Source organism: Dipodomys merriami, unplaced genomic scaffold, assembly GCF_024711535.1.
Source record: "Dipodomys merriami isolate MVZ:Mamm:240054 unplaced genomic scaffold, mDipMer1.0.p SCAF_21, whole genome shotgun sequence".
Classification (NCBI taxonomy): domain Eukaryota; kingdom Metazoa; phylum Chordata; class Mammalia; order Rodentia; family Heteromyidae; genus Dipodomys; species Dipodomys merriami.
The window spans coordinates 29,070,866-29,092,228 of NW_027203493.1; the positions used below are offsets into that span (position 1 = coordinate 29,070,866).

At 48.9% G+C, this 21,363-nt stretch overlaps 1 protein-coding gene across 1 annotated transcript in view; it reads right to left on the reverse strand.

Annotated features, from left to right (window-relative positions):
• Nucleotides 1–21,363, reverse strand: part of Kcnc1 (potassium voltage-gated channel subfamily C member 1) — a 41,705-nt gene that overhangs the window by 8,390 nt on the left and 11,952 nt on the right. Inside the window, exon 2 of the mRNA XM_070032784.1 lies at nt 1,706–2,639. Within this exon, the coding sequence (XP_069888885.1) occupies nt 1,706–2,639 (934 nt within the window). The remainder of the gene's footprint in view (nt 1–1,705; nt 2,640–21,363) is intronic.

Sequence of the window (21,363 nt, forward strand, 5' to 3'; positions counted from 1 at the left end):
AAGCTAGCTAACCCAAAGTGGAAAGGTGGGGTTTAGGCTTCCCATGGATGAAGTCGTGGCTTGGGCCAGCAACACTCCCTCATCACAGGTCCCCATATTGCAGTCTCTGAAACATCAGATCCAGCCCAAAACACTGGGCATACTTGTCTCAGGTCCTTACAGACTCCCAGGAAGGGAGGACATGGGGCAGGGCAAGGAAGCTGGGAGACCCTATGGACAGAGAAGTAAGCCTTGGGATCCTACTCTGACTGTCCTAGCTGTGAGATGAAGCCTGAACAGGATCAGAATGGGGAGGTGGGGAAGAGCACTTCAGCAGGGAAGGCAATCAGTCACCCACTGGGGGAGGCCACCCAAACCAAAGGGAAACTGCCTTGTTCGGGACTGAGCCAGACTGCAGCCCACATCAGACCAGGGCACGTAGATGTCCTTCCTAGACTAAATGGGCCTTATCTGTCATGTTCACCACCTGATCTTCCTGGTACTTCTTAGCTCAGTGTGGTCACTTTTCTCTGGGTCATCAATTCCTTTGAGATCCCTGTGTCCATAGAATAAGTTGATGGTATTCCATGGGTAGAGGTAGACTATGGGCTTTATTTCTTCAGACCAGAGCCCCATGATCAACTTTATGTGCTATGCGCATGTTCTCATAAAACTGAGATAGTCCCATAACGAACCACTAGCCATGGAATATTAGAATATATCCCACGGTGACTAGTATTGTTTCATGGTCCCCCTCCCCCCTCCCCGGGCCCCAGTGAATTCACGGGGAAAGTGGTTGTACGTTGGTTGGGATGTCTAGTATTGCTGCTGCAGTCCCTACTGTTGGACATGCAGACGACCCTCGTGGGAGGTTGTTGCTAATCTGAAATGCTTTCATCAAAGCTGCCCAGGGTATGGCCCCCTCTACTCCTTTGCTCACCAGGCACTTCCATCGGGTCACCGGAAACTCCCACTGGACCATCAACCCAAACAGACAACGTGAAAGCCAGAGTCACTCCAACAGGTTCCTAAAGATAAATGCTAAACTCTAGAGTGGTGGTAGAGAATGAGTTGGTTCGGCATGCTATGGGGTAAGTAAGCTTGTCACGGAGGGCTAGGGGTGTCTCCTAGGAAGGACCTGGAGCTAGGCAGCCGGCATCAGAGCAGAAATTCTACTTGGCTATGGACACAGGCTCTGCTGGGGCTGAGAATCTTGCTACTACTTTGCAGGGCTCCTCCTGCCTGGATCCCATGCACCATTTCTGCTGTCTACACAGCCTGCGTGGAGCTGTGTTCAGGATCAAATGAAAAGCTTATGGCACCTCCGAATCACATCCACCCCCACCCTGCCCCAACACTAGGTCAGTAGCCTGAGTTAGAGACTCATGCTTGACTCCTGCCCACCTGAGCAGCAACCCCCCCTGGGCTCCTGCTAAGATAGTCTTCAGCAACCTCACCATAGGTGTGGTCTCTTAAGAACTTGATGAGACCAACTGCGTCAACCTTCTTACCCAGGGCCGCTAGTGAGGTTCCTCTAGCAGGCTCTTGCCTTCCGAATTTAGCCGCCCAGCATCTCCCTGGGCGCCCAGGCTCCACACCTCGAGATGGAGCACAGGGTCCCGGGTTGCCCAGGGAACTAAAGAAGCAGTCTGACTGAATCTGAAATCATCGCTACAGGGGGCGGAGGTGAAAGGTCAGATCGACATGCCTCTAAGAGGTTTCCTACCTGCTCTGTTAATTTCTAAAATTTCCTCCTGGGCCAGCGGACATGTGTCACTCTGAGTACTGTGGTGTGGAGAGTTTACGACAGATTTACAATAATTGGGAGATCCCAGCTGCGGTGGCCGAGGAATATGCTTCTTTTTTTTCTTTGGTAGTTTCTGCTTAGCCATTGCTAAGGAATAGTACATCCCGAAATTGTTCACGATGACTGGCACAGGCATGGCGATGGTTAGCACACCTGCCAGGGCGCACAGGGCTCCCACCAGCATGCCGGACCACGTCTGCGGGTACATGTCTCCATAGCCCAGCGTTGTCATGGTGACCACAGCCCACCAGAAGCCGATGGGGATGTTCTTAAAGTGTGTGTGCTCACTGGCGCTGGGGTCATTGGGCTGGGCCCCTATCCTCTCTGCATAGTAGATCATAGTGGCGAAGATGAGCACACCCAGGGCCAGGAAGATGATAAGCAGCAGGAATTCGTTGGTGCTGGCACGAAGCGTGTGGCCCAGGACCCGCAGGCCCACAAAGTGGCGGGTCAGCTTGAAGATACGCAGGATACGAACAAAGCGGACGACACGCAGGAAGCCCAGGACATCCTTGGCAGCCTTGGAGGACAGGCCGCTTAGGCCCACCTCCAGGTAGAAGGGGAGGATGGCCACAAAGTCAATGATATTGAGCGAGTTCTTGATGAATTCCACCTTGTTGGGGCAGAAGACGACACGCATGAGGAACTCAAAGGTGAACCAGACCACACAGACGCCCTCAATATAGGTGAGGAAGGCTTCTGTCTCTGCTTCCCGGTAGTAGCGTACTTGGGTGCCATTCTGAACATTCTCAATCTCTGTCTTGTTCACGATGGGGTTAAAGCGCTCGTGGGTCTCCAGGCAGAAGGTGGTGATGGAGACCAAGATGAAGAAGAGGGAGGCAAAGGCCACATACTGTGGGTGAGAAATACACAGTGTCAGAGAGAGGCCTTCCACTTGGAGTGGAGAAACCTGGGGGCCTTGTTGTTGGGTACAGGCAGGAGGCCAGACCAGGGGAAGCAGCAGGCTTAGGAACATTTCCAATACAACCCAAGCGGACATGCCACACTTCCCCCCTCAGGGCTGGAGCATGTGCACTGCTGCCAGGCCTGGCTAGCAAAACAGTTCTCTTTGATCTTCCATGCTTCCTTTTCCCCGTGGCCAGACAACACTGAAGCCCTGTGGGCCAGGAGAGCCACCAGAAGAAAGAAGCTTAGATCCATGCGAAGACAGATATCCACTAAAACCCACACTGAAGTGACACCTGAGTGGGAAGTAAGTTTCTATGGTGCTATACCACTGCAATTTAGAGGTGATTTGTGAAAGTGTTTAGCTGTCCTGGCTAATAGTGACCAACTTTCTGGGGCTGAAGTGTTCAAAGAAATAAGATGGGGCAGTTATAATGAAATCAAGACCCTGAGAGGTCTTATCTCCTCCCATCTTTCTCCCTTCCAACTCCAATCTAAGCACTCAGGGAGTGCCCCCCTGCTTTGTACCAGGAGGCAACATGCAGTCCCCAGCAATTACCTTAATTTGCATTGATGCTCTTCTCCTGCCTTGCAGGGAGTGTTCTGAGAGTCCTAGAAAAGCCTTGTCTGGGTTGACCATAACTATGGAGTCTAGGACACAATAATCTGGCCAGGGCCTGGGAACCAATAACTATGTGAATCTCTCAAACCACATTCTGGGTTGAGGAAGTAGGGGGGAAATAGGGAAGGACATTTAATATTTTAGAGCTGACACAGTGAGAGAAGTCTTTAGAGATGATCTGGCCCAAGATACCTCATGCTACAGATAGGAAGTTTGTGGCCCCAAAAGATGAAATGAACTGTCCAGGCAGAATTGCAGAATATTGGCATTCTCTTGGTATTAGAATATTGTGTGAGTTTCTCCTAGGCTATTAAAAAGTATGACCCTTATGCATTCTTACATCTACCATTCTTCTTCCTTTCTTTCTCTTTCACTCTCTTTTACTTACATCTATCCATCCATCCATCCATCCATCCATCCATCCACATGTCTATCCACTGGTTCACTCATCCATCCTTTCTTTCTGCTACCCCTCACCAGGTACCAGGTTATATCCATCACAGAGTTGACTAAGGCTTCTATCCAGCTCTCAAGTTGCTCCCTGCCTACCTAACGGGGAAGGACATACATAAAGACAAGTGCAGTTCAGTGGACTGAGATGAGCTTCCTCTGAGCTATGAAGTGGGTGGAGCTAGGGAATGGTGAGAGTGATTTGTGCACCCTTGAGAGAGGCAAGGTAGAGACTTCAAAGCAGTTCTTCCAACACTACAAAGCTCTTCTTTCATAGCGCAGATTGTTCAGACCTAGGGTACACAGAGGAAGACCCAGAAATCAAAATGAAAGAATGAAAAGAATTGGAAGAGGCTAGGCTCAAGTTTACAGAGCTCCAGAATTCTTCCTGTCCTGTTAGTCAAGTTCTTCCAGCTAAAAAGTACCTGTATCTCCATCTGCCGAGGATCCAGCCCCATCTTGGAGCTTGCCATAGACTCCTAAGGATAGGTCATGTTTCCACCTGTGTCCCCTACCACGGCCTTTGTGTGAGAGGTAGGAGCTCAAACCCTGTGAGTGTCGGAGGGAAGCCTAGAGGCGAGGCCTACAGCTCCCTAAGCTCCTGAATTCTGATTAGTGGTGGAGGCAAAAGGTTCCTCTCCTCCTTGCTTCCCAATCAGCCAGGACATCCCCTCCTAGACCTTCCCATACTCACCCTCCTCTCTCAACATGGCACTACCATCAAAGCAGATTTTCAGCTTCGGTCTTAGCCACACAGCTACCAACAGGAGTCACCAATGGCAATCCCAGTAACACCCGAATCAGCTGCCATGCTGCACAGAGAAAAATCTCAACTCTTCAGCTTGGCACATGAGGCTTTCCCTGCCTTACCTAACTTCTCTGGGTCCTCTTCCTACATGCACCCAACATTTGTGTAACTACATCACTTCTGACCATATCGTCTCCCCCTTCTTCTTGCCTTTATATCTGCTGTTTCTTCTATGGGAGAACATTCCTATTAATCTTTGGGAAAATCCTATCATCCTTCAGTGCCTCATTAATAGCCCTTCCCCTGGGGTGAAGCTCCCTTTGGCAGCTATGGTCCTTAAGAGGCAGGAAGCAAAGGGCTTCCCCAAGGAGTCTCTCTATCCACCTGGGGAGACTATCTCCATTGCCTGCTCTTGAATGCCCAAGGAGGTTTATAGGAATAAGCTAGGCAGCACTGATGTCCCAAGACTTTCTGACTCCCAGGTGCCCCACAGCCCCTGGAGCTTTCACCTCACTTGCCTTCTTATAGTATAGAAACTGTACTGTATTGTACAGAAACAGGCCCTGAGAGAGGTCAGACCTTATAAGATGAGTGCAGAAAAAAGTCTTAGGTGATTCAGGATCACTGTACAGTCTGAGCCCCACTGCCCGGGGAATGGAAAGTAGAAGGCATGTGTCAGAAGCCAGGCCTAAAACCAGATCAGAAGACTTCAACCCTAGGAGGAGCCAAGACTGGTGGGAGCCAGATCTCCTGCCCTTCCTAGGCATCTCAGACACCTGCCTTCCTGGCTGCTGTGCTGGCCATACTCTGTCCCAGGCAGAACCCCACCTGACATCCAGGTCCACATGGATCCTTAAGACTATGGAGAAAGCTGCACCTGGCTCTTTCAGACCTTTCCGTTCTCCTAACTAGTAAGATGGTAGCAAGGGCACTGGTAGAAAAGAAGGAAAGGCTACAAAAGCTTGAGGGCCTACCATGTGCTTTAAATCCTGGCACCAAGCTTGTGGGACAGGTGATCATATGTCTAATGTGTCACAAAGGAAAGCCAGGAATGGAGCAGTTCCAGAACAAAGCTAAGGATTTAAGCTAGTGATGAATCTAAGACATGAACCCCAGTTACTGAGCTCTTGCACCACCAAGCTGCCAAAGCCTGTGAGACAAAACCACAGATCTGTCTGGATGGTTTCAGCTTGACAGCCCAGAGCCCTTATGCTAAGCAGGAGGAGAGGTATCTGGAGCCACAGGGGCAAATCCAGCACTCTTGCATCATTCTTAGGCCTTGGTGCCCAGGCTTGTAGTGCCGGGGTAGAAGCAGTTCCCTGGAAAGAATTTATGAGGAAGGCAGCCTTGGGTGGTCCAGTATGCTAGGCCACCTAATTCCTTGCTGACCCACAAAGGAAAAAACTTCACCTTATTCAGCTCAGAGAGAAAGGATGGGCATGGGAATGTGAGTTCCTAGATTGACTCCTAGAAGAGAGGCAAGCCCTGGGGTGGTCTCTGCCACATTGCTGGGCTCATCACCGACAAAGCAAAGGCATGGGGCTGCACCCTACACCAGCTGCCTGCTTCCCAGTTACCAGTCACCCCAATGACATAACAGAGTACACATCTCACCTATGACCTAAGCACTCAGGGTCACACATTACAACACAGTGCCTGCACACACAGAAATCACAAAGAGCCCCTATAGTGTTTGCTGGGACACAACACCACACACTGAGCACACACACTCAGATGCTAAGTAGAATGGCATACATATATGCACACATATACACACTCGGAGCACATCAATGGTACAGTGGTAGTAAACAGAGCAAGTCTACTGTGAACACACATACTTCCCAAACACTGCTACCCAGCAGACCCTTCCTTTGTTTTTGATGGCTCCTCACCTGACACCACTCAGGTGATGGGAAATCCTGATTTCCTGCCCCTGGACCCTGCTCATCATTTATTGTCTTCTGATATCTTGCTACCTGTTTGTCCTGGTAACTAAGCCCCACCACACCCAGGCCAGAGTAGCTGTACAGCCAGTCCCTCCTGGGGTGCTAGTCTGAAAAGGCAGAAAGGGAGCTCTGCTAGGTAGCCCTGGATTAGCTGTCACCCAGCTGGCCAGCCCAAGGGCCTTCCTGCAAAATTTCAAGACAACATGGGCAAGATCACCTGATGATGCAGCATAAACCTTAGTGGGTAGTTTTTGATTCCTTTTATTTTATTTTTTTTCTAGAACCAAATCACAAACCGTGAGAAACCCGCCAATTATGTTCCAGAAAGTGGTCGCCATGACAACAGAGCAAGGCATCCCATTTCTATGGTAACCAGGGTGGTGAGGTTGTTGGCTGTAAAGTCAGACAAACCTACTAACGATCTGTTGACTTAAGAACATGTTTTATAAATCACCAAGTTATTTTTATTGTAGCTCCACCCCTGAAACCATAAATCAGATAGGCAATTTACTATCTTATTAAAATGACCAATATGAGCTATGACTTTCCTTTATGAATTATTTATGCCACAGTCATCTCAAGAAATTGTGCTTGCCTTTCAGCGCTGCTCAGGGGTTCTCAGTGGGGCTCCGTGTTCCTGTAGCTTGGAATTTCAGGATGAAGGTGCTAGTTGAAACATGGACCAAAGTTCTGGTCTGATAGCTCACTCACTGTGTGACCTTCACAAGTCACTTCCCCATTCTGGGCTTCTGTTTCATCATGGTAAAAGTGAGGGCTGGACTTGATCCTGTCTGAGGCAGGCAGTGGGAGCCCAGGCTGGCTGATCAGGGGAGTCCTGGCTCATCTCCAGGTCTCAGGCCCCCAGAGGCTTCAGGTCAGTTTTTCTGCCTAATTAAATCTGCCCAGCGGGGGTGTGCAGCGTGTGAGTTAATCCATGTGGAGTGAGTGATGCAGAACAGACAGAAGGGCCAATTGTCCTAAATAAATTGTCAGTTGAGTTGGGTTTGGAAACTGAATTAGACTTGTCTGGACTTTCTGTGGCTGGGCATACCCACAGCTCAGCTGGCCAGGACTGCTGGGACAGGAGTGGGGTGGGGATCTTGCAGGTACAGTCCCTGTTAGGATTCTAGCCACTGCCTCCGCCATCCAGCCCTAGAGGCCTGCATGCTACGAGCAGGTCCAGCCCTTGCTCCTGTTCTCTAATCCACCCTTGACACCTGCTCAGGGAGATGTGGGAGGGAGGAGTTCCATGATGCTTTATGGTGCTGTGAACTAGGATTGTGTGTGTCTGCATGAGAGTATGCCTTGGGGGAGCATGTTTGGGAAGTCTGTGCAGGGAGGGTGTCTGGGGAGGGAGGGCCTGTATGACAGTGGAACAGGTTTGTGCATGTTGGAGGTGTGCCGTCTATGGATATCATCTGACCCAGGCCTTTGTAGTTTCACTGAGGTGGTAACTGTGTGTGGTGTGTGTGATTCATGGGGGTTGGAGACGTGTGCCTGGGAAGACGTGTAAAGTGTGTAAATGTATAGAGGTATGGACTAGGTGGTGTGTGTGTATGTGTGTACACGTATATAGGAAGACATCGATGGGTGATGTGTTTGTGTGCACACATTTATGGAGGTATGTATGACCTAGGTTATGTGTGTATGGATAGGGCTATGGATGGGACAAATATGGCTTATAGTGTGTGTGTGTGTGTGTGTGTGTGTGTATTGGCTATTATGAGGTGGTATGTGTATGTGTGGCTGTATATGTTGGCTTATGGGGTGTGTGTATTGGGCTGTGTGTGTGTATTTGTGTGCGCATGTGTGTGTACATGAATAAACAGGCATGTGGTTTGTGGCCTGTGTGTGAAGGTATATGTATAGAGCTAAACATGAGGTATGGTCTGTGATGTGTATGTGAGTATGCAGTATGTGTATAAGACTATACATGATGTATATGCATGCATGAGTACATGTATGGGTCATGCGTGTTCTGCATGGGGGGAAGCTCTGTATATGTGCTCGTGTACATAAGTGTGCATATATAGGGCCATGTGTGGTCTATGGTGCATATGCATATGTGTAGGGGGCTAGGTGTGTATACATGCATAAACAAGCATGTATGGATGTCTGTATACGAATTGTGGTGTAAATGTGTATGTGTGTGTCAATGTGTATGTGGGTACATTTATGGGACATCTCCTGGCCCAGAGAAAGGTCCTGACCCCCCCCCTTTTCCATGCCAAGGAAATAAGAGGAGAGACAGCATGGGAGTCCAGAAAGCACCCTTGAGCTGGTCCAGGGGGAAGGCAGCAGCATAGAAACTCTGTACACAACTCAAAACCATCTGCCCTTCCTGCCCTCTCACCCCCCCCCCCCCACACGCTCAATGCTGGAATCCAACCTGGAAGTAGAGTCAAGGACCAGAAAAGGCAATAGCCAAGCCTCAAGTAGTTCAGACACCTAACAGACCACAGCTGACCTCACTGAAACGTTCTAATATCTGCAGACCGAGGCCAGGACAGGCCATCATGGCAGCTGGGCTGAAAAAAACCTGAGGAGAGCAGAAGTTCCTGTGGTGTTTTCACCCTCAGAGGGACATTTTCCCTCATATTTTAGAAATTATTTATAACATGCATCAATTCTTTAAATTAGTAATTCTTCCCTATTCTCATTGTACTCATGTTGTTGACATCTTAAATTTATGTTGAGTTGGACTTGTGGAAATGTGACCATTAGAAATTCAGAACATCAAGACAGAGGAAATCTGCAAAGGATTCTGGGAGACGCCGCCTCTGGGAAAGAATAGAGAAATGGAAGTATAGTGGAGGGCAGGAGTTACTCAAGGTCACTGAGTTCTCAGGATACTTTGTTAATGGAGGCCACATTCTCCTGAAACATCACGCTGGGCTCTGGAGTCTGTCACCATGGCCTTTAAGCTTTTGCCTAGCCAATGTTCTGCCTTCCTGCAGACCTTTTGGATTCTAGGTGCTGTGTCCCTTCTAGATCCCAGATCAAAAGCAGCTCAGGTCCCTCTATCTAAGTGGGCAGCAGCTGTGTCTAAATAACAGGACCTTAAAGTCAGACAAATCTGACCTATAGTCCTAATTCAACTGGGTGACTTTGCACAATCCCCACATCTTTCTGAGCCTTCGTTCTCTCCCTCCTGGGTGGCAATGATGATGACATCAAATGACACACTGGGGGAGAGTAAGGAACAAGTGGATACACAAGTGGAGCTCCTGCCCCACACCATGAGACCAGGTCCATCTTGGTACTTGGGATCGAAGAAGCCAGAACAGACCCAAGGGCCAAGGGGCTCTGACACTTGAGTCCTGTGAGATCCTAGGGAGCAGGCAGCATCAGACAGCAATGGCCTACACCTGGCCTTAGAGCCAGAGTTCTAATGCTGGCTTACAGTCTGACTGCAGGCCACTAAACTCTTGGAAACTCAGTCGCATAATACTTTGAATGGGACAAGAGTAACACCCTCTGGGAAGTAAGGTGGATTTGAGGGGTGTGGAGGAAATACCCAGGGTCTTGGAGCTTCCTCAGTTATAAGGAAGAATTCTAAGCCAGGAGAAGCCCCAAGACTGCCAGTTCCCTGCCCACTGGCATTGCAGGTGTCTAGTTATGCTTTCCTCCACAGATATTTACCACAGCATTTTGGTTTGGGTTTCTCCCAAATTGCTTGGGGACAGGCAATGGGGAGGGAGAGAGAAATCCCAGTATTAGCTAAAGGGAGCGGTGTATGCCAGTTGCTCCCCCCAGGCGTCCCCTCTAATTTGTTCTGCTCTGGCTTCACTTGCCTGCTGACAACAAAGCAAGAGCAGGTGACAGCCTCCTGAGAGCTAAAGGCACTGCCCTCATGGCCAGTGTCCTGCGGGCGAGATCAGGCCTGTTCAAGACCTACCACCGCAGCCTACAAGAGACATGGTCCTCATAGGGATGAAGATCTGAATCCGCATGGTTACAATTTCCACACAGCGGCTGCCTTAGGGCCAAAAGGACACCATGTAGAAAAGGAAAAGACATTCAAGGTCACAGGATGCATGAGAGCCGAACCAGAGCTGCCTGATGACTTCTGGTCCAACTCTGGTAACAAGACGAAAAACAACAAGCTCTGTTTCCAGTGCTTTCTATAGACTGGCTCCTTTCGACTGCCACTAGCCCAAGGAGGCTCTCCTTTTCAGAGGAGGAGCCTGAAGCCAGGTCTCAGAGTTCTCAGTGGTGGGTTAGTCCCACCCAGCCCCACAACCATGCACTTCACAGCCTCCTATAAGCCCCTCCAAAGAGCCAGACAAAAAGACACATCACATGACACAAGTTATTATGGCCGATCACTCCAAGGCGGTTCCAACTTCCGTCAGCCACTGGCAGGCACAGAGGGTATGAGGATCTTAAGGTAAATGGGGCTGTACAAACTCAGGGTGCCCCTTAAAGTTCCCAAGGCATGGGAAATTCTTGTTAGAAGTCAACAGCCCAACCAGGCGCCAGTGGCTTATACCTGCAATCCTCGCTATTCAGGAGGCTGAGATCTGAGGATTGCGGTTCAAAACCAGCCTAGGCAGGAAAGTCTGTGAGACTCTTTTTTTGTTTGTTTGTTTTTTTGGGTCTGGTCGTGGGGCCTGAACTCTGGGCCTGGGCGCTGTCCCTCAGCTTTTCAGCTCAAGGCTAGCACTCTACCACTTGAGCCACAGCGCCACTTCCGGCTTTTTTCTTTTTGCTTATGTGGTGCTGAGGAATCGAACCCAGGGCCTCAGGCATGCAAGGCAAGCGGTCTACCACTGAGCCACCTTCCCAGCCCGAGACTCTTATCTCCAATTAACTACCAGAAAACTAGAAGTGGTGCTGTGGCTCAAGTGGTAGAGCACTCGCCTTGAGCTGAAGAGCTCACAGACAGCGCCCAGGCCCAGAGTTCAAGCCCCACAACCGACCAGACCAAAATAAATAAATAAATAAATAAAAGAAGTCAACATCCCACCTGCTCCTGTGGTCAGTCTCCTAGACAGAAGACTGTATAGCCAGAGAAGACAGGGGATATCCTCTCATATTTCCAGTAGCACCTCAGACTCAGGAATACACCAAACTTCCATACCAGACACTCCTCTTGGATGTCAAGACAAACCTGCATCTCCTGGTGTAACTGTCTGTTTTCTATCAATGACTAATGAATCATGTTACCCTTCACATGTCTTCTTGTACATTGACTGCCAGGAAACTCAATTCTACAATAATCCCTTAACCTGACTTTGGGGGTCTAACTATTTCTTCTTTTCAATATATTATTCTTGCTTTCCTTTTTTGCTTTACTTTTTTTGGGGGGGTCGGTCCTGGGGCCTGAACTCTTGGCCTGGGTGTTGTCCCTCAGCTCTTCAGTTCAAGGCTAGCACTCTACCACTTGAGTCAAAGCACCACTTCCAGTTTTCTGGTGGTTTATTGGAGATAAGAGTCTCACAGACTTTCCTTCCCAGGCTAGCTTTGAACCATGATCTCAGACCTCAGCCTCCTGAGTAGCTTGAATTATAGGCCTGAGCCACCAGTGCCCGGTTTCCCTTTTTGCTTTACTTTTTAAGGGTTCTATGAATGTCTGACATGCTTTCTTGAGACAACCAGATTGGAATAAGAAGTACATGGGGCTGGGAAGGTGGCTCAGTGGTAGAGTGCTTGCCTTGCATGCATGAGGCCCTGGGTTCAATTCCTCAGCACCACATAAGCAGAAAAAAGCCAGAAGTGGTGCTGTGGCTTAAGTGGTAAGAGTGCTGGCCTTGAGCTGAAGAGCTGAGGGACAGCGCCCAGGCCCAGAATTCAGGCTCCAGGACCGGCAAAAAAAAAAAAAAGAGACTCTGGGTTAGGAAGAAGGAGGCCAAAATAGAACAGAATTACAGAATTACAACCCCTAGGGGGAAGTTTATGAATCCCTCTGCAGTGACCTAAGACAGAGGTCTTGGTTAGTCACCAGTGATAAGGTGCCAATCAGGCCACTCATCCTGTCTTTGAACATCTTTGAGAAACACGTGTTCATTTCTTGTTGAAGTTGACCTCTGCCACTTTCCATCAGTTCTACTCTCTGGGGTCACCAGAACATACTGTTCCTCTTGCTCCCCATTACAGTTTGGCCCACACCTGTAGGAACCATATTAAGCAGCCCTTCTGCAGGCTGAACTTCCTTCATGTCTCCCTCCTCCCCCTGCCCCACCCTGCTTCAGGCCTGCTTAGATTAAGCACCCAGGATGTGTAGAAAGGATCACATATGTTGCCTTTTGGAGTCCTTATAGCTACCTGGGTCAGAACAGTGTTTAACTTTAGGATGACAGTGGCACAGCCTTCTTCTGTTTTCAACACATCTTCACATTTTGATACACACACAAATACATACCAGTCATCAACAGGACAGTCTTGATAGAGCCTATTTGGTAGGTGAGAAAACAGGCTCTGAGCTTTATAGAGAATCTAGAAATAGTGTGTACCTGAAACCTTCTAGGGGCTTTCATCTCAGTGCCCGTTTGTGTACTTATACCAATAGACTCTCAATGATATGTTTACCAGTGTGTATATACCCATGGAAGTGTCTGGGGAGGGGAATAAAAGCTGGTCCTAAGGGAATCAGGGAAGGCAACAGACATAGCCTGGGAAGAACCACAGATGACTGTCTACGATTTATGCTTTGTCCCAGGCCTATACAGGGCACTGGCTACAGAATGAGCAAAAACAGGTACCACCTCTGGTAGGAAAACCAAGCAGCCGAATGAGCAAATACATACTTATACGTGGTGACAAGTGCTCCAAGCTTTGGGGGTAGAGTGGCAACCAAGAAGTGACAACCCAGTAGAGTTGGAGGGACAGGTAAGAAATCAACTAGAGAGAAAGGGAACGACTCTCCATCCTTGTGTTCCTGGTCAATCAGTTGTACCTGGTATCACTAATCACTCTGTCCTACTACATCTTCCAGACTTTTCTTTGTCTTCCTTACTGGCTGTTCCTTCTCTTTGTCCTTTGCCAGCCTCGGCTCTCAGCTTCTCACTATCAGGATACCCAGAGTGCCCTTCTGACTCCTTTTCTCATCTATACTCACTCCCTCAGTGATTGATTCCTTTTCACCACTACTCAGCACACTCCTGGAGTCTTCTCTCAAGCCTCGCCCTTGACTTGAACTCAGGTCTCTCCTGGGAGAGACCTGGGCATCTCCAAGGTGGTGTTCTACTAACTAGCAAACACTCAGTATGTTGGCTGAACTCCTGAACACCCTCCACCTCCGCAGACTTCTTCATCTCATGAGATAGCAGCTCTATCCTCCTAGGACATTCTTGCCAAAAACCTTACAGTCATCCTTGACACCTCTCTTTCTATCACACCTCATGTTTAATCTGTAAGGAAATCCTGGTGGATCTGCTTGAAACTATATCCAGACTCTACTCACCCCCACTGCGACCGCTCATGTCCTTGTCATCATCCCTTACCCACCAGGTTGCGGTCATGATCTTTTAACTCATCTGGTTTCCAACATTCCTGAAGATATAGGACTATAGTCAACACAGCAGCCAGAAAAATCTCTACACACACACACACACACACACACACACACACACACACACACACACACACACACACACACACACACACACACACACACACACACACACACACACACACAGTGGTGTCATTTCTCTGCTCAACACTCTGCAGGGCTCCATTTTTTGGAAAAGAAACTAAGGTCTGCAGATCTCCTCTTGATCTGGGCCTCCATTACCCCTGAGCCTTCCTCTCCTACCACCATCCTCTTTGCTTCCTCCAACCTCACCTGCATCCCTGACAATGCCTGTTTTACTGGTTGTTCTCCCCCTGTCTAAAACATTCTTCCTTCCTCTGGCATTCCCCAAACATGTTCTTCCACCATCACATGAAGCCCATTTTGTGACCACTGGTACAAATCTCAGCCAGCCAACCCAGGCCCACACCAGCTGAGGTGACCTTTGACTAGTGAACTAGACCCCGGTGATCTGATCTCACTCTAATTTCTCCCCAAACATGCACCATCTTCTAACACATTAACCCTCCACAGCTTTATTGAGGCATAACTTACCTACAGTGATATCTATTTTAGGAGTCCAGTTGGTGGGGTGCTAGCAGTCCACACTACCTAAGTTATTTAATTTTTATGAGACTACAAGGTCTTTAAGATGGCTGACTCCAGGAATCTAGTCTGGCTCTGCCTAACATTCCAGATAAACTCCCTAATAAATATAACAAGGGAGGCCTCTTCTCCAGAACACAGCTAAGCATGAACACAGTTTACCATTTGTGTGAAGGTCATGGTTTGCATGCTCAGTCCCGTCTGCATAACAGGTGTACAGTTTCTCCCAGCAGCCTCTGTGGGAAATGAGCCACCCCTCTGGTGCACCCTTTCCCTTGATGACACAGGCAACTGTGTAATCACTGGCTTAGTGTTACCACATCTGTGTCTACACTGGCAATATACCCAGTACTTAGTTTAGGATGTGTAGAAACCGGCACTGCTCACACTAACAGCATACAGCATCTAAACTGACAAAAAGCAGCATCTCTAGCCCCAAATCTGTGACTAAACTGGTCCTGGACACTATCTCCAATTCAGCTCTGTTTTCATCAGCAAAAGGCATGCTCAGTCTCCACCAAGATTATCTGTTGGACTGATCATGTGCAGTGATTGAAAACAAACCGGTCTACACTGGGAATTGGGAGTATGCCATGTCTGCACTAGCAGCAGGTACAATCACGTTCAGTTGACAATAGGAACAATCTGAACAGAGACCTGAAGGCCTACCAGTTATCAGCATGAGTAATGCAGTATGGATTCATTTCTAGTAAGGAGGCAGACACATCTTCCCCTTCCCAAAGTCTGGCCAGCTGAAGGAGCTTATGGTGTAGTCCAATTACCTGAGCCCTGCCTATGGGGCAGAACTGGCAACAGAGTGTGGAATTCAAAACCTAGATATGGGTGCTTGAGTGCGAGAATCTTGACTGAACATCAGAGTTGGAATCTGGGACGCATGGTGAGAAGATGAGACCATGTCTATTCCCAGACTCTTGAGATCACTCAAGGTGAGGAGAGACTCAAGCTGTGTGACTCCCAGTGCCCCACGCTCCCTTGCACCCCACACCCAGGCCTGGCTCAGCCGGTCTGGGCTTTAAAAAGCACCAGGAAATGTCACTTTCTTTTTGAGGAGGTGTGATGGGAGGAGATGGCCTGGGCAGTTTTAGCAGCCGGTTTATTCAAAGGTTGGGAACAAGGCCTCCAAATACTGAAACTTGTTTTGTAACTAGACTGGGCCCAACTCCCTTTACCAGGCAATAGACGCCTGTCTTATGCCAGGTCAGAGGGCTCAGGCTACCAGACAGACCAGTGAGGGCTCTGACTAAAGCTGTAGATTCTATGTCTGCCCTAGCTAGGACATGGCTATGGCCTGACTAGGCTCTGGGCTCAGGGTCTAGCATCTAGCCATCTGTAGGTCATGGTCTACAGCTTGACCAGGCACTACCCTCTGTGCTAGGCTGGCTCAAGGTGGTAACCTGGCCTTTAGTCATAGACTGCTGACTGGTCTGAAATGGTCAAGCATGAGTGGATTTCTCTTGAAAAAATTAAGTCCTAAGGATATCCAGCTTTCATTTGTTCATTCATTCATTCATTTGCTCAATCACAAAATATTTACTGAGAGCCCATTATGTACCAGACACTGCTTTTTACGATCATCTCCATAAATAACGCTTCCAGCACAGAGCTGAGCACATGGTAGATGTAAAGACACCTATTTTATACTGGCACTTAGCCTGAGCAAGACCCACCATAAGCAACCTTAGGTGTCCCATCTCAGAAGGCCCTGCTGTGATCAGATCAAGTATACAAAGAAAGAAACTGAGGCTCACAGAGGTTAAGTAAATTGCCCATAGTTATACAACCGAGGAGTGATGCAGTTTGAATTTAAAATCCAGTTTTGTCAGCTCCAGAACACATGCTGTTATCCATACTTCTACCCCCCGCCAAATAACCCCACTTATTGAGTGAATGCATGAATGAATAAGGGGATGAGGGAGCTTTGTGTTGGTGTAAGTATGTGCCTATGTGTGTAAGGTCATCCTTGTACATGAGGGTGAGGAGCATGTGTGTGCAGATGTCTCTGTGTCTGCATATGGGGCTTTTTTATAGAAAGGCTTTCCCTTGTTGTCTTGGTCTTGTGTGTGCTGGAGCTATACTTAGCTGCAGCCGTGACTGTAATGAGCAGTTAGCTGCACACCAGGCACTCATTGGGACCTGGTTTCCCAGGGAGATTGCCGGGGCCAGTGCATGTGTGTGTGTGGAGGTGGGGAGGGGTGTAGCTTGGTGCTGGGGAATGCTACAGCAGGGCTTTGGGAGATGGGGAAGCTGGAGCTCACAGTGCTATGCTTTATGCAAATGGAGAGTCTTTGCTCAGACTGGAAGAAAATGCTTCACTCCTGCAGCATAGAAATCTTCATCCAGGCCCTGCCAAGATCAGCTATTGGCCACCCATGCCCATGGTTCCCTCACTGCCCTTGATAGGCCATTAGAAGTGAGCCTTGGTCTTCCAGAGCACCAGGAATACCCCATCCTTAGTGCTACACTGCCACTTTGACATACCCTACCTATCCAGGTTGGGGACCTGATAGGGAAAAGTGGCTTCCTCCCAACAGAACAGAGTAAAACCACAGACACGTGGCACAGCTTGCAACTTCTCTCCAATCTGGTCCTGGTTTCCTCTACTAATCTGGACCTCTCACCACTGAGAGTGGGCCAGGCCTTTGGATCAGGTTCTGCCTCCAGTTTCCAATCTGTCTGTCTTTCCTCCATGAGCCCACCACTGTGTCTGGCAATTCCACTTGTGTGCTACCCTGCCTACTTCCCTAAAGTCTTCTTTCAAGCCCTTTCCTCTAGGGTATTTTCATGTAATGTGAGCTAGGGCTTCCTCCCAGCTTAAAAGGCAAGCAATAGAAATGTTTTCACCCATCCATCCTCTCATCCATCCATTTGTTTATCTATCCATTCAGTCATCCACCTAGCAGTGGATCCATCCATCCATCCATCCATCCATCCATCCATCCATCCATATATTCTATCCATCCACTCGTGCATATGCACCCAGGTATTTAGTGTTTCTTTTTCCCACATTTTTATTAGCATCAATTAGTTGTACAACTTTGTCAATGTTAAATTATAAGTTAAGTTTTTGGGTTTTATTTTGACATGTCTATATATGCATATAATGTCCTTTGATCAGATGCATCCTTTCTGCCACCCTCCCTCATCCCTGTCCCCTCATTTGTTCATCCATTCTTTAGTCCATTTGCTCGTCAGTTATCTATCCATCTAACTATGTCATATTTGCCTACAGAACCACTGCATTCTAGAACAGGAAGGAACACTGGCATAGTTTACATTCTTCATTTACAAAAGAAGACCTGGGATCTATCCTTTCATCTCCCACTTACTAATAGAATGGTCTTATACAAATCTCTAATCTCTCTGGACTGTTTTTCCCTCATCCACAGAATAGGCAAAATAGCTAATCCTTCCACATCGTAAGGCTGTTGGGATGAAATCTGTGTTAGGCTCAGACAATTCCATTTTGGTGGTTATGTATGGTTAACGCCAAGAAACATACAACCTCAGTGGGTGGGTAGATCAAGGGTCTAAAGTTAGACAGAAAAAGTCTCTGGAAGCACAATGGACAGAGCCAATTCCTCTAGAATTGGGGGACAGGAAAAGATTCCATAGAGGAGGGACCTTCAATGCTAGCCTCCAAGTATGCACCATTTAAGGTATACAGAGGAGAGATAGGGCATTCTTGGTCCAGTAAACAGAGTAAGCAGAGACCGGCAGGGAGCTAGAGTATGCTAAGGAGAAGCTGTAAGTCAAGGGTGGAACAGTCTGCAAAAGCAGGATAGGTGGGGTTTCCAAGGATGGCCCAACAGGCTTTGCAAAAGGTTGTGGACATGCAAAGCCTCAGCAAGCCAGAACAAACCCCCATGATTCCTAACTCCGAGGCTTGCACTCAAATCCCCAGACTGCCAGACAAGAAAAAAATTGCCTGGTGACAGCCAGGCCTCAGGAGACACAATTCCTGCCGCCCAGAAAGGGAAGTCAGTGCCTGGCATTTCTGACCTTTGTGCTGCTAAATATATCATTGGTGACAGTGGTTCATGGCCCTGAGGCTGTGGGGCCACCAGATGAGGCTTCTACAGCCTCCCTCCACATTTCTGTGGCTCAGCCAGGGTCTTAGTATTCCTTAGGGAATCTGAGTCCAAAGCTGGGTGACCATGGTGCCCTAAGCTGCCAGATCCTACACTCAATAAATGGTTCCCAGGTGCCAGGCACTGGGTTAAGACGAGAGCTTTGCCCCCTTAGAGACGCATCACACTACGAAGTCAAAACTCATCCTTATGTTGCATGTAAGGAAACCAGGGTTCAGCTAGAAGTCACCTGTTCTAATTCACGCTGAGGAAAAAGTCCTTGTCAGGTCCAAATGTCTGTGCTCTCCTCTGCCCTGCCCTCTGCCCTTGAGGTTCCCCTCCCCTGTACATAATCCTTCTTGTAACTGTATTTTTCTCCCTTACAAAGCACCTTCCTCCTCTTACTGGATTCTCCAACATCTCGAGAGGTTGTGGTACCATCACGTGCTTTTTATAACTAGGGAAATGAAGGACAAGAAAAATAAGAGATGTACTTCGGGTATGTCAATTGGTCAGGGGCCAAATGAGGAGCATCTATGGCCCACCCTTAGCAGATGACTGTAAATGGGTTTACAAGAGCCCATCTGTGGCCCTCACCCCAGGGCTTTGTCTAGCTCCAGGTAGCCCAGCGGGTGACTATGTTTCTTACAGCTGCTCAGAGAATCCCTGAGGTTGAGCATAAAAAATTAATCTCTTACTATTGGCCCTGAAGTACACTCATACTCCTGTTCTGGTGACAAGACCTGCTCTACCAACCTGGACAAAATCCCCAGGCCTGAGGCCCTATAGAAGTCTACTCAATAACCACAATGCTTGTTTGTCAGTTCATATTCTTCTCCCAGGATTGGCAAGGTCAGTATTTAATGCATTATGTCCTAGAAAGTTGCCTTGCCTGAAAAAAAAAAATAGCAAGAGTGACCGTAATGTATAACATGCATCCTTGTGTGTGCTGTGGACTGAACTGAAGAACTCTCTATAGCTTATTTCATTGCGTTCCCACAGTAGCCCTTTGCCCTGGAGGATTTGGGAGCTGAGGAAACTGCGGAGTACAGAGGTCATTCAGTCAATGAACAAGTTTGGGCCCAGGCAGTCTGGCTCCAATGTGGCCAGGCCAGGGATCTCTCCACTAAGTACTCTCAGCACACCTGTAGTAAGGAGCAGAGGAGCAATGATCAAAGACAGAAAGAACTGGAACAGTCTCTGCCAGGGCCTTGCATCCAGCTAAGAGAACAGCTCACATAGTCTTCTCCCAGCCTAGTGGCATCCCTACATGGCCCCAGCAAGCACAGCTGGCCTTCACAGAGAAGATAGAGGTTACCTCTTACAGTGAAGTATGAGATCTCTCCAGAGAGGACCCTGTGGCCAGTAGGAGGCAGCAGAGGCAATGTGTACACAGCATACTGACTTCTGGGCTGGCTGGTTTAGGAAGACCAAGGAATAGGCTGTGGTGGGAGTAGATGCCCAATGCTGTCCTTTCTGACCTATCGCTGTCCTCTGGCTCCCTGAGCCTGGCTTGGACATGCCTCCTCACTGGGCCTTGGACCTAGCCATCTGCCCGTTCAGGCTTTTCACACATCTCCTCCCCTCTGTTGCCAGATGTCACGTGGCCCTGTCCCACCCCTCCTTCCCTGCCACAGGAGTTAATACTGCCACCTCTACTGCATTCCTCACCGCACACACACACATCCCGCTATAATTACTGTTTCTTTCCATTCTCTCTACACTGGAAAGTAAGGACTTAACAAGAGGGCATAGTTTCTGATTTTTCTCAGTCCTATTCTCAGCTTCCAAAGCAATGCTTGCCATCATAGATATCTGATCTCTGCTGGATGAACACATGAGTGCATGTGTGTTAACAGCGGCCCTGGTGAGCAGGGGAGCAGACTCTATGTGTAGACTTGGGTGTGGAGCAAAGGTCCCTCCCCGAACAGCAATGGGGAGGACCGTGGAGCTGCCACAGGCCATGAGACCAGCAGGAGCAAGGCTGGCAGGCTGACAGGGGACAGTTTGGGCAGGGCCAAGGTGGAAGGGGCATCTGAGGCCCTGTACAAGCTGGACAAAGCTTCATTTGGCTGCTGTGGCTCAGGCCCAAGAAGCCTCTGAGCCTGGGCACAGTGAGGTTGGCTCCTGAGGCCCCCTAAGCTCAGCTGTCCGGGGCTGCCCTACTAATATTAGCCTGTCTCCACCCCGCCTGGCGTCAGCCTGGCGGGGTAGCCCAACATCAGAATAAGCACTGCCCACTGGCACCAACAGGCGCTCTAAGCCCAGGCCCCAGGCTCTACCATTCTAACATCCTGAGCTGAGAAACAGGGCCCCTATCCTATGGTCCTACAACATTGGCACCCTTGTCAGCATCGCAGGTCCCTGAGCTTGGCTTCTAGCCAGAGCTTGATGTCAGTGGCCTTCCCTTCCTCCCTCCTTCTCACAGGGCCAGCGGAAATTCTGTCATCTCTCTCGTACCCAACTCCACCTGGGGAGGAAGGAAGCACAGGGAACAGACCACTACAACAGATGGGGAGAGCAAGGCTCAGAAGGCAGTGCAACCTGCCCAGGATACACAGGGGTGCTGAGGAGGATCAAGACGAAATCTAGGTCTGCCTCCCAGAGTGACATTCCTGAAAGCCAGCCCTTAGGAGACTTAGGAAAAAAGGGCTCAGAGGCCAGGGGAGGTAAGGTAACCCCGAGAAGAAGTATTTGT